At 38.7% G+C, this 13,773-nt stretch overlaps 1 protein-coding gene across 1 annotated transcript in view; it reads left to right on the top strand.

Annotated features, from left to right (window-relative positions):
- Positions 1-13,773, top strand: part of LOC121431027 — a 34,489-nt gene that overhangs the window by 16,366 nt on the left and 4,350 nt on the right. The window contains exons 3-6 of the mRNA XM_041628490.1: positions 1,302-1,532; positions 2,946-3,032; positions 3,634-3,918; positions 12,628-12,867. Of these exons, the coding sequence (XP_041484424.1) occupies positions 1,302-1,532; positions 2,946-3,032; positions 3,634-3,918; positions 12,628-12,867 (843 nt within the window). The remainder of the gene's footprint in view (positions 1-1,301; positions 1,533-2,945; positions 3,033-3,633; positions 3,919-12,627; positions 12,868-13,773) is intronic.

The following is a 13,773-nucleotide window of genomic DNA, read 5'->3' as shown; positions in this document are numbered from 1 at the left end:
TCAGAAGTAAAAAGAAAGTTTAGGTTTGGGAGGGAATGATTTGATTTAAAGCATAAAATTAGATTTAAAGATATTTGAATCGTTTTAAAATAACCATTAACTATGTATCCCGACTCCTTCAAATTTGTTCCGGACAGCATTGAATTCGCACTCCCGCCCTTTAAAAATCTTTTTTTTAATTACCTTATTAGTGTTACAGGTTAATTCTGTCAAGCCATCTTGATATTTCCGTGATTCATGCAATTTGTGGTTGTTGATGTCGACGTTTTTAAAGTAAAAATGGATGATGAGAGAGAGCATATGTGGCTTTAAGAGGAGGTAGAGTGGAGATGAAATGACCAAAATGTGTTGAAGATCATCATGAGATAAAATTAATTTAATGCCCCCCCCCCCATCCCCTGTCTGTGTGTCCATTCTCTTACGGGTTTATTTTCATGTTTTCGAATGCCAATTCGTCCAATTGCCAACTCGTCTACTATCATTGGTCTACCATCAGTTCTTCCAATATCCACATGGTCTAACTGCCATTTCGTCCACTGACCATTTCGTCTAATAACCAGTTGGTCCAACAGCCATTTAGTCCATATACCAATTTTCTAATTAGACTAAGTGTTAATTGAGTAAAATGAATGAGAATAAAACGAGTATTATAGACCAACTGGTTATTAGACGAAATGGTAATAGACCAACTGGTGATTAGAAGTGATGATTGGACCAAATGATTATTGAACCAACGTTAGGCGTAATGTTGATGGACGGAATGGCCGCATTATAGAGTTAATGAAGGTAGACCATGTGATGAGTGGACGAATTGACAATTATTAAGGTCTCTTTACGTACAGTATGTCGGCATACGTACCGTCGGCTAGACATTCATTCTTTTGCAAAACTTCGTACCAGACTTTTGCATCACATAATATTACTCAAACTAAGTATTAGGACTAACTTCATGAATTGAAATCGATCATGTCCTTGTTAATTATAAGTTTTACTTTCACTTGTATTGAATTTCATTATTAATGTACATGTATCAATTTATTAACCATGTTAACGAGTTTGTTCAATCTTTATCGATGAATATATATGGCCATTCTTTAGGTTCTCTTTAAGCCCTCTTTATATTTTGTTATTCAATTTGTTTATTTTTCGTTGTTTTTCATTAATTGATTGACGGAATGATTGATATATTGGCAACGCACTCAGATGCTAACATTGAGCAAGAAGTTTCTGGCGCAGGCTTGCCATGTTAACTCACTTCGACCGTCAACAAACATTTCCATTTTATCGTTACTCCACTGCAGAGGTCCGCTTGGTGAACGGCACCAGTCAGTTCTCGGGCATCGTCGAGATCCTCGACGGGGCGAGGTCGATATGGCTGACGGTATGCCACACGCCATCGTGGGGTATCATCGACGTCCAGGTCATCTGTAGGCAGCTAGGCCAGGCAGGAGCCAGTCGGGCATTCACGGTAGAGGAGACCAACCCTGATAGACCGATATCCTTCTACAACCAACTGTTCAGCTGTACAGGAAGTATGTACCTTAATGTCATTGTCACCTCAACAAAACAGACAGACAGATATATATAATAGAGAGTTTTCACAACCACTGCGGGGACGCCTTCCATGATTAGAGGAATCTATTGCCAAAAGCCCTTCACGACAAAGCAGGCTTTGTCGGAGGTCGGTAAATAGGGACTGCAGTGTCGTCATGGACTCTGGATAAACGACTATTTTGCAATTTATCATCCGGTCCGAATCGTAGGACGATCTGCTCTCCTGGGCTCCGTAACACAAAGGTTTGCGATGGATTGCAAATATGAAAAACCGCACTGATTGGTCCCTGGTCAGTATTTCAAACCAATACGCGCGTAACATTGATATTGATTGGTCAGTTCATTTAGCGATTGATCGGTAATCTTTGTGTTACGGAGCCCTGGTGCACCAATTTTCGACAAATACCTCTCAGTACTTCATCGGTATTTGTCGGGCATTTCAATAGGTTTTATATGTTGTAGAAACCGTCTCCCGTTGCAATTGCGAAACCTGCTAAGATGGAATTGGAAATAACGTGATCGCTCTGATCGGTCTGCAGTAGATTTCGCAGGTTGACGGTTGCATAACACCGAGTTTTCGCTCAGTGATGTACGAAGGATTCAAGAACATAGAAGATGCATTGTCAACTGTCCATCATGGCAAAGAACAGCAAAGAGGTCTTTGTCGAAAATTAATGAATCAAAACAGCAGTCTATTCCTCGATTCCAGTCCTGCTTGATTCTAAGCAACAAAATACTATTAGCAATTTTTTGTCAGCTCTGAAACATAGGACGAAACTGCTGTTCCGGGTCATTTTGTTTCGACAAAGACCTCTCGTCTGCTCTTTGTCATTGACGCGAATTTTAGACACATTTACTCTGTTCCTGACTCCTCGGTACGTTGCTGAGCGAAAACTCTATAATAACCCATTGACCATGCTGAATAGGTCTACCAATTTCCGAAAACATGAGGAAGAAGTACATGTAGTTAAGGTTTATGTTTTAAATTATTCTTAGTGCCTATTGCTTATGTCAGATTTAAAAAATCCCCAAATGGCAGATTAAAAAATTTGCATTAAGATATTGTCATCACCATCTTTATAATTCTTTTTTTTTTTTTTTGAATATTTTTATTGCATTTTACGTTCTGTTATTCAACAGCCGATAACGATACAATACAGAATCCCCTATACTCTCATGCGGCCCTCACATCTGTTATAAGAGCAAGCAAAATCTACATGATCTAAGGACCGTTGACACGGTTGATTATAATCAAACACTGATTACTATTTTTGTTTATGCCCATCGGTGTATTATAAAGGTCATCTCTCTGCACTTTTGGGGTCCATGTAGGCCAACTTCCACTCAACACTCATCTATTTCCATGTATTTACATCATTTTTCGTTGACAGACGAAGCGGAAATCAACGATTGCCCCCGGACTCCTCTTGATACCAGTACTCTAGAAGCGTGTACACCGGCTTGGGCTAGTTGCTATGGTAACGAACCAACATCCGCCATCTTTGTCCCATGCGGATAAAACGGTGGCATGATATCTTAATCCTGTAATATTGTGTTGCAAAGTTAAATAAGAGAAATCAAAGAGTAATAGAAGAGTCAAGCACAGTGTCATCATGGCGATTATCATTTTCGAAAAGATGAATTAGAAAGACGCTACAGGGATGGGTCTATATGATTTTCTGGGTTAAGCTGTCTGTCAGGCATTATCATATAAAATCATATTTAAATAATACCGTCACTCAAAGGAACTTTGACTTTATGATAAGTCTTCATAATAACAATCATATCAAAACAAACAAATAATCGTAGGATTGCCTGAATGACTTATATTTATATCACTTTAAGTTCGATTATACTTTCAAATTGTGGCATGAAACCTGCTAGGTCATAAGTCAGAAAATTAACTTATTTAGAAGTTAAAAAGTAGTTTTAAGTGCTCATATTAATATTTATTTTTTACAATTTTTTTAAAGATTATTTTACTCCATATGACCGCAGCTATCAATGCATGATTATGTGACAATAATTTAATAGACCTTTATTAATCGCGAACCACTCTATTTTCTTCCACATTTTCAGATGAACACTATCTCGGTTGCTACGGCGATAGCCGGTACGACCGCGTCCTAACCGCGGCAAACTACCCCTTCACAAGCGTCATGTCCCCGCAGGTCTGCATGACCTACTGTATGGAACTTGGACACATGTACGCTGGGGTCGAGTATGCGAGTGAATGTTACTGCGGTAGTGCCGTGACGGATTACGCGCGTCAAGGACGTTACGCAGACAAGCACTGCCAGGTGACGTGCGTCGGGAATCCGACAGAGAGTTGCGGTGGTGTGCAGAAGCTCGCGGTCTTTCGCAGTAAGTAACACAGAAAGGTTTTCGGAATACAGCTCCATTGAGGGTCATCGATCCGTATCGCCAAGATCACTTCTAGTTTAAAATAAAATATGAAGAGTTAGCTAAACCATGGAGCTGTTAATAGGTCCATAGCTCCATGGGTAAACCAACTTCATCCATCAAAAGTTAAATGGTCAAATTACAAAAGAAGAAAATAATCGATGGCAATCCTGACTTTTTAAAAGAGCTATCTAAATCGATAAAACTAAAAATATGAAGAGTAATGATGAAATCTGATAATAAAAATGGACCCTTACCGGAGTTTTCTCTATTCGGTGTGTAATCACACCTTGACCCGTTGCCTGTTGTATAAAAGTAAAATGCTTAAAGACAATGCCTTCGATTTTAGTTTTATTGGTCGATAAAGATCAAAGCTCCAGGCACAAAATGATTTGATATGAACCATCACGACTGCTTTTGAACATTTCAAGGTGTCGCGATGGTTTTGATTATTGGTGGGAGGGGGCGTTGTGGAAGCCGGGTCCTATTTTAAATCAGAATACACAACATGACCTTATTTAAAACTAAAATCTATCACATGTATTTCCTAAGCTTCATTTTTAAATCAAACTTTCTTTAAGCAATCGTGGACAAGGTAGCATCCTTCTTGAAATCAGTAGGGATGATAAATACCTTTCAGTACTTATCTAGTCTTCATTAATACACATAGTGGCAAACCTTCGATGATTTTGAGAAGAAGATACATGAAACACTTTCTAAAACGTCAGCAGACACCTCACTCATGTTTTACTAATTAGTCAGCCTTTAAAGCTCTTCTCACATTATTTTAATCTGAAATATGTTCCACGTTATAATTTTGGGGTAAAGCAATTAAGCTTCCGTTTTCCCATTATTGACAACTGAGTAGATCGGAAGGTAAAAATAACAAAGGGAACAGGTCCGTGACTTTCACTTTGGTGAAAAGTATTATTGGGGGAATGGAAACGTGGAGATGGGGGGGGGGGGGCGACCGATCTATTAATATAATTCATAAAAAGTGGGATATATTGGGCCTTCTCTAAAACTGATACCATGTTTTTTTTTCTTATAGATGTTGTTGTTAAATGTTCTTTGATATGATTATCCCCCCTAAAAAACATTCAGCTTAATTGGCATTTGATATTCTACACTCTTAAAAATGAAGTGCTAATTCAGCTCTTAAAGAGCGTGTATAGTGACTGCACTTCGGAGTGCTGATTTGCCTAGTTCAAATTTGAACGGGAAAAATCAGCACTCCGAAGTGCAGTCACTATACACGCTCTTTAAGAGCTGAATTAGCACTTCATTTTTTAGAGTGTACATGTGAGGTCAATCTGGCTGGCGTTAAAGAGGAGGAAGAAGGCATAGAAGGGAAGCTGTTTAATGTGTTTAAAGGTAGAAAACACCCTAACCAATCGGGATTCGTAACGCGTGACGCAATACAACCCGGCTTTAATGGGGCGATCATCAGTCGACGGATTGAAGCATTCACCATGTTAGTGCGGTATGGTGTGTCATCCCGTAGGACTAGCGTGCCAAAATTGATTTTTTGGTTGTTTTGGCTTCAATAGGGTCCCCTTAGACCAAAAACGATGGGGGTCAAATTTTCAGACCCCTCCTTCCCTTTGTGGGGGGTCCTTTTTGGCGCCATATTGGCCTGTACAAAGCCCAATAGGATAATCCATTGTTTTCAACCTTATTTCTCACTTTTCTTTGCCAATTATATTTTAAAGTTGTCTGAGGTGTATGAGAATGAATATTTGATGATGTTGTGATGTCAATGTTTTTTAACTTTTACCATACGGGGGCGGACTTTACGAAAAATGCCCCAAAATTGTAAAATATTGCCCCCAAAATATTATTTTTCCCTTTTTTGGCACTAAAATTAGGACAAATGGATTACAAAATGAAATGAATATGTCTTGTTATACAATCCAACAACAGAGGAATATATCACATGTAATGTGTATCATTATTTTTGGTCAATTGATGTAAAAATCATCCCCATTTCAGGATTTAAGGCAGTGAAAACCTTACTACAACACTAGAGGGCGCCATAACTTATCATGATGATATTAGTGTGGTACGGTATATCATGACACAGTTCCTGCAGGATTTTTGTGCCAAAATTGTTTTTTTTTAGGATTCACTTGGGTCCAATCTACCACGAAATGATAGGGTTCCAATTTTCCCCACCCTCACCCACTGCCTGAGGGGGGGGTCACCTATATCGAGACCCACTAAAATCAGGAGTATTAGTAATTTTGCGCCCGGTTAAACAATGAATTATTTTATGGTATTTTATCATCCCTAGACAGCTAAAATGCCTATATCTGAAGGCTTCAAGTTGGACGAGCATCCTACCAACCATATCCCCTACTCCCCCCCCCCAACTGACTGGCATACAACTTTCACCATTCGGCCACTCGTTCTAGAGTACAATTTACGATTAAAGGACTTCTATTCGAATTGTCAATTATGTACTTCTCGGCTAATTTCCAATTACTGATAGACAGAAAAAAACACATAAAATATAATTTTAGCCCCCCACACAAACACACACACGCACATATGCACATATTCATTATTGAAATAACATGTGATGTTTAGAGAACTTCCGAACTTACATTGTTTTTCAACAGTTGTTAGTACTAATTGACCTCAGGAATAATATACTAAAAATCTACCAAAATCTGCATCAGGGAAAGTGGTTATTTTCAAGATAGTATCCAAGATGGCCACCATTCACTTAAAATTAATGAATACGACTCACTCATTATCCACCCTAGAATCCTAATTAGTTTCATACTCCATGGTCTAGGAGTTAAAATAATTTGTTGACACAGGGTAGAGTCAGTGAATATTAGGACCCCAGGATACCTGGAAAATATAAGATGGCATCAAAAAAGCCTGCCGTGTGCTAAAAATCCGCAATTTGGTTTTGATTCAATGATTTTAAGGGTGAAGTAGTGAATTGGAAAAAAGTTACAAGGACAGTGAGTGGTCTGGTGGGTCCAAAAATCCATGATGGCTTCAAACTTTAAGAACGACTGGTGATTCTTTCTTTTGGTAAATGATATACACCATAGGGGATGGTTTAGCGCGTAAGAAAGGATCACCAGTCGTTCTTAAAGTCACTCTTAACTTACGAACAGCTTTATGAAACGGCCCCCAGTTTGGTGTCTAAACCAATGGTTTCAAGGGTCAAATAAGACATTTGGATAAGTAAATAAGGGCTGTCAGTGGTAAGCTATGTCAAAAAATGCGATATGGCCTCCAAAATGCAGGGTCTAAATTGACTGTGGTTCTTAAAAGTAGACATAGTTCATTAGAAATGCACATTGTGGATTTGATTTTGGTGTCTACACTAGAGTTTAAAGGATCAAGTATTGTTTCAAGTTGAAAGAACAGTCGGATGTCAAGTTTATCAAAAATCCAAGATTGCTTAAATGACTGCTATTACTTTAAAGTGGATATAGAACATTAAACATACACCTGGGGATATTATTTTGGTGTCTACACTAGTATTTCAAGAGTTGAAATTAAAAATACATATTAAGGACTGGCTACAATGACTATGCAGTTATCCATTTTGCCTTAAAATCCAAGTGGGCTTTAAAAAAATGGGTTCCAAAATAACTACTGTTACTTAAAAGTGGAGACATTATTCAAACAATACCAACCTGTGAGAAATATTTTGGTGCCTACACTTATATGTATGGGATAAGTTATATTGATTCATGAGTTTGTAATAGCACCCACTTGATGATTTTTTTTAATCTACCATGGATTTTAGACAAAATGGAAAACTAAATATGCTTGTTATTTGTTGAATGTATTATCTAACCCTTTATACCACCATGAAGACATCCAAATTATTCCTCAAATATTAATATTGTATAAACTCTGACCATTATTAATGATTATAAGGAATCATTTTAGATGCCATTTTGAAAACTTTCTTGGATTTTCAGGCAAAATGGACAAGTGCATATCTTTGTAACTAATCGAAAGTATTATTATAATCATGAAACCATTGAGTGGACACCAAAATCATATGTCCTTGGTGAATTTTAAATGAACGATGTCCATTTTTAAGTAACAGCATTCACAGATTTCTTCACGACATCTTGGATTTTCCGACATAGACCAATGACTGTCCTTGTTATGATATGGTAATATTAATAATATAGGTATATTTACCTAGGGAAGCCACTTCAGTTCTAAAAACTGTTCTCCCAGCGGGCCTTGCCATTATTATTACCCCTGCCTTAGATGGGCTGCCTAGGCGCTTTAGCATTCAAGGAATTCCTTCGCGCATTCAGGGAATTTCTACCGGGTACCCATTTACCTCACCTGGGTTGAGTGCATCACAATGTTGATAAATTTCTGGCAGAATGAAACTATGCCATGGCTGGGATTCGAACCCACGACCCTTTCAAAGTCAAAAGACCAATCCACTGGGCCACAACACTCGAACGGTTGTAACTAATTTTCTGACTTTAAAAATCATGGTTTAAACATGAAACCATATTCTTGATGGATATTACATGTCCACTTGTAAATAACAGTGGCTATTTTATACTCTATTGTTTAACATACTCGACCAACGACTCTCCTTGTAACTTATTCTAATGTATTATTAGACTCACTTTTCCATGGTAGTCACACACATTCATATTCCCGGATATTGAATAAACTATATCGGTTTTTCAAGCAGCAACAGCAATTTCAAACTCCATTTTTTGAAGCCATCTTGGATTTTTTAACATACCGGACCACCGACTGTCCCGGTATGTTGAGTCCAAGATGGCCTCCAAAAGTTGAATAAATAAAGAAAGGAAACGGTATTCTTGTCCCAATTATGATCGTTGAAACCATGGTCTAGACACCAATTCCATCTATCTCAGGTTGATATAAAATGTGCTATGTCCATTTAAAGTATCAACAGCCATTTTAAACTCCATTTTTGGAAGCCATCTTGGATTTCTGGGTCCTTGTAACTTTTCCCGATATACTTCTTTACCCTTAAAAATCTTTGAATAGAAACCAAATTAAGGTCACTTAAGTAAAAAAAAAAATCCAGGATTTTTTTATTTTAGCCCAAGGCAGCCATTTTGCCCCCCCCCAAACAAACAAATTAGATGCCCATACTATGAATCGGCATTGGAAATAATTGCTCTTGAAATGTGTCAGCTTTCAAATTTATTGATAAACTTACAGTACCTAGAATTTGATTTTTTAGGGAAGTGCTTATCATAAGTTATGGCGCCCTCTAGTGTTGTAGTAAGGTTTTCACTGCCTTAAATCCTGAAATGGGGATGATTTTTACATCAATTGACCAAAAATAATGATACACATTACATGTGATATATTCCTCTGTTGTTGGATTGTATAACAAGACATATTCATTTCATTTTGTAATCCATTTGTCCTAATTTTAGTGCCAAAAAAGGGAAAAATAATATTTTGGGGGCAATATTTTACAATTTTGGGGCATTTTTCGTAAAGTCCGCCCCCGTATGGTAAAAGTTAAAAAACATTGACATCACAACATCATCAAATATTCATTCTCATACACCTCAGACAACTTTAAAATATAATTGGCAAAGAAAAGTGAGAAATAAGGTTGAAAACAATGGATTATCCTATTGGGCTTTGTACAGGCCAATATGGCGCCAAAAAGGACCCCCCACAAAGGGAAGGAGGGGTCTGAAAATTTGACCCCCATCGTTTTTGGTCTAAGGGGACCCTATTGAAGCCAAAACAACCAAAAAATCAATTTTGGCACGCTAGTCCTACGGGAGCTGTGTCAGTGACATACCGTACCACACTATGTTCAAGGTGACACCTGTTTTTAGGGAACATTGAAACTGTCTCATGACGTTATACTTCCCAAAATATGCGATGATCGATACAAACGGTCGCCATTTCAAGCACCAGGGGCCATTTCCCCTTTAGAGATACGTTTTCACGAACTACAAAAGTCCGAAATGTTTGTTCCTGATTGGTTGAATAGTTGCATTTGATTTTCGGGGTTGGGTACGTATCGCTGCGATTCTTTCAACAGGGAACCCCAGGTCGTGAGCAATAATTTCACTTCCGCTTGGCAACCTTTTGAAAGGAGAGAAAGAGGGGACAGGAATAAAGACATTAAAAGAACCATATGACGATATTCATAACTATAATTATAATTCTTTTAATGACTCCAGGTATATCGTAGGCATGGTTGATACAAAAGGGAAGGGAAATATGCCAAATGAAATGTCCTATCCAATTACCCCCTTCTTCAACAATCCCTGTAAGCACATGGATGGTGCCGTCCCAAATCTTTTCTGATTCAGGTAAATATCGGTTTCCGCTATTGAAGAAGATCACCCGACATGCATGCTCAGCAGGGCGGTCCACATGGGGAAATTATGACAGCGCTTTATAAAACCATCCAGATTCACCTGACTGACAATTCCAAATAGAAAAGCCCTAACACCTCAAGTAGTTCGGTGTTTGTAGAGGGAAGCAGAAGAGCACGAGCGGAATTTCCCGCCATTTTCATCTTCAAGGTCAGGTCAAAATGTTATTCTTAGAACTCTCGGATGTAGGATCAGAGTGTCATCACTATAATAGACAAAGAAAGTCACCCGAAGACTTTCTGTGATAGATACAAAACGATTCTTTTTGAAAGTGCAGATGGGGACTTAACTCTGTATATGAAATGTTCGTTGGTTTATAAGTCAAACAGTCAAAGAGGTATATGTGCTTCATTCGCGATTAATTTTGTAAATCTCTCAAGAAACATATAGATCTGTATACATGTGAAAAATCTTGTCTTGTACACCCTTCGAAGTTCCTGGATGAAACGACACGACACAAAATTGTCCAACATTGACCTGTTCCATACAACGAGAAAAAAAATAGTTCATTTTGAAGGTCTCGGATAAAATTATTATGTAAGGGCGTCGTAGGCTAGTGATTATGACTCTCGTCATTCAATCTTGGGGGCGTACGTGGGTTCGATTCCCAGCCCTGGGGGGTGTTTCACAAAGATTTAAGTATGACTTAAGTCACACTTAAATGCCGACGCGTACATGATATGCAACGCGCGATCTTATTGATAGATACGCGGTAGTGCGCGTCCTCATGGCACGATCTGACCAATGCGGTCAAGCCTTTCATACCGTACGCAACTCGGCATTTAAGTGCGACTCTAAGTCATACTTAAATCTTTGTGAAACACCCCCCAGGTGTGTTTACCTTCGCAAGAAATTTACCCATAATATGCGGCACTAAACCCTGGTGAGGTGAGTGGGTAGCCAGTAAGAAATCCCTCGAATGCCAGAACGTCTGTAGGCAGCAAGACTATAATACAGTATAGCCGGGGTAATAATATTAACATTATTGTAATGCGCAGTTGAGTATACAATGTGATAGGTCCATTAGTATACACATATAGATTTGCGCAATATCAGTGTACAATAATTATTATTATACAGTTTCCAAAACGCGATGATAAGGTTACTCAATAAGGCACATGTAGGAATGGCATCCGAATCAGCGTCTTTCCAATCGGCTACCTCGAACACTGGGTGTGTTATGATAGAGGACTTTAAAGTAAAATGTGTGATGATCTCAGAATTTGTACATGTTGGAAGTGTGATTTTCAGTGTATCGTCCTCTTCAACGTTGTCCTACTGAGTTATAATCTAAAAACGTTCAATGTTATTCACTTTCCCTTTCAACTTCGTAAACCTAATACCAGTATAACTAAAACTTTCAAATCAAGTTTTACTTTGATGTATTTCTTCCCCACTACCCCGTCCATACTTTATTATTTATCAATGGTTGCGCCACAGGCTCAAGAGGGCGCCTTATCACTGACTGGTACGATAGTACGCCGATTTTGTTGACTGCATAAACGATATTAATGACAGAAATAGCGTTTCCATTTTCTTATTCTGCTTGGCTTTTCATCTGGGTTGATTACTGGTTGAAAGTCTTTTCCAAACTATTGACTGAGCGAGAAACGAGCTGTGTGAAAGCGAAATGTCTGCTTTTCGACCTATATATTTTTATGGTATATCTAATATACTCTATTTTTATCGACATTATTCTTATTGTAGGCGTAGATTCTGGGGCAAGAAGACGTGAGACTGTAGGGTCATGGTCAAGGTTTAGGGTGGAAATAGAGGATGTTGTAATGCCACGAGCGGTCCATGAATGTCAAGGAAGATTGATTACTTAACTACTCATACCCCTTTTATAGACATGTTTCCAGTCAGATTACCTTGCCATTGTTAGACGAAAGACCAACAATCTTAATTAGCACACTTAAATGTCAGAATGGTACTTTGAAAGCTGTTTTGAGGGTGCTTCGGTATTGGGTAAACATTAGCAGTCACGGAAGACTTTATTACTCATAATGTATGTTAAGGGTTGAAATTCATCTTTATAAAGAAAGCTTACAAGTATATGTGATTATTTACCGATCCATTTTTCTGACAATTGCAAATTCCTCCCTCTATTTTGGATTATACCTTCTAGTTGACTGACGATCTACAAATCACACATTCTTCCTGATGAGTGTTAAAGATTTGTTAGGCATATTGTCATGAAATTATAGTTAAGTTTATGACAGACCTTAGCGTTAGTTGGTTTAATACATTTTATCGTCCCCCCCCCATATTATCAATATAGCTGTGTTACAACCAATATCAGCTCCCACGACAACTGCTGAAACGACGGTCGCCACAGCGTTACCAACCACAACCGCTCTGTCAACGCCCGAGGAAACCACTGCCGTATCCACAAGAAGCCGAAAAACCACTGCAAAAATCCTTCAGACAGATAGGAGGGCGCCACCAACGACGACCTTCAGTCGAGACAAGGCCTCAACAACTGCGGTCGTACAGTTTACCGGGCAGAATGTGTCAACATGTGAGTTCTAAAGTGTGTTTCCATAGTAATGAAAGTTCCAACTTTTCGGTTTGAAAATAAGGTACTTGTCAGCGGGAACTCTTTACCCCCCCCCCCATCCCCCTCTGCCGCACGCACACCTTTATTTTTCGGCTTGCAAAGAATAATCGACAAGTAATGGATCAACCCCCCCCCCCCCCTCAACCATACAATGCTTGATATGTCACCAATTGTACTAACATTAAGCTTTAAAAAAATGTATTTTCATTCTGAAGGGAGCACAACAGGTGCATGATAAAATTAAGAAGGAAACATTAAAGATCGCTAGGGCCAAATTCATTGACAAGAAGGAAAATGGGTAGACTAAAAAATGAAAAGACCTTGAAGAAATCAAATAAGTTTGAGAATGTGGTCATGTAAAACATAGCCAGCTTAGAATGGGGAGAGGAAGAATGGGAAGGAATTTCGACAGAAATAGCAAGCTTACTCACATGCTTGGAGAACCATCAGCCCCTGGACTTACCGCCCCGGAACCTGTCAATAATCGGTCATACAAGCCATGCTAGCAGTACTTCCAATTCTTTTGAATGTTACTCCAACCATGATCTGGTAAACGAGTGCTTGTGGCATACAATGGCCTAGAGGAAGATGGGGGAAAGATGTCCCTGTACCCACTGCTACAATATATATATTCCAAAATCAGGAATATAATGACAAAAACAATAGCAAAAAGGTAGGCGTGCTATACCTGCCGAATTGTATTTCGGCATCTTTTCAAAATCAGAGCCGTAGGAATTCCCCAAGCAAGCGTTACGGCCAGCACTCGTATTTCACAGTGCGGGTAAAGTCACCATGACGACGGACGCTTGGGATTCCCTCCGAAAGGTGCTATAATTGCCTTCTGAAAGGTATTGTTGATATTTTGAT

This window comes from Lytechinus variegatus, chromosome 17 (genome assembly GCF_018143015.1).
Source record: "Lytechinus variegatus isolate NC3 chromosome 17, Lvar_3.0, whole genome shotgun sequence".
In the NCBI taxonomy this organism is placed as follows: domain Eukaryota; kingdom Metazoa; phylum Echinodermata; class Echinoidea; order Temnopleuroida; family Toxopneustidae; genus Lytechinus; species Lytechinus variegatus.
This window is presented reverse-complemented; position numbering and strand designations above follow the sequence as displayed.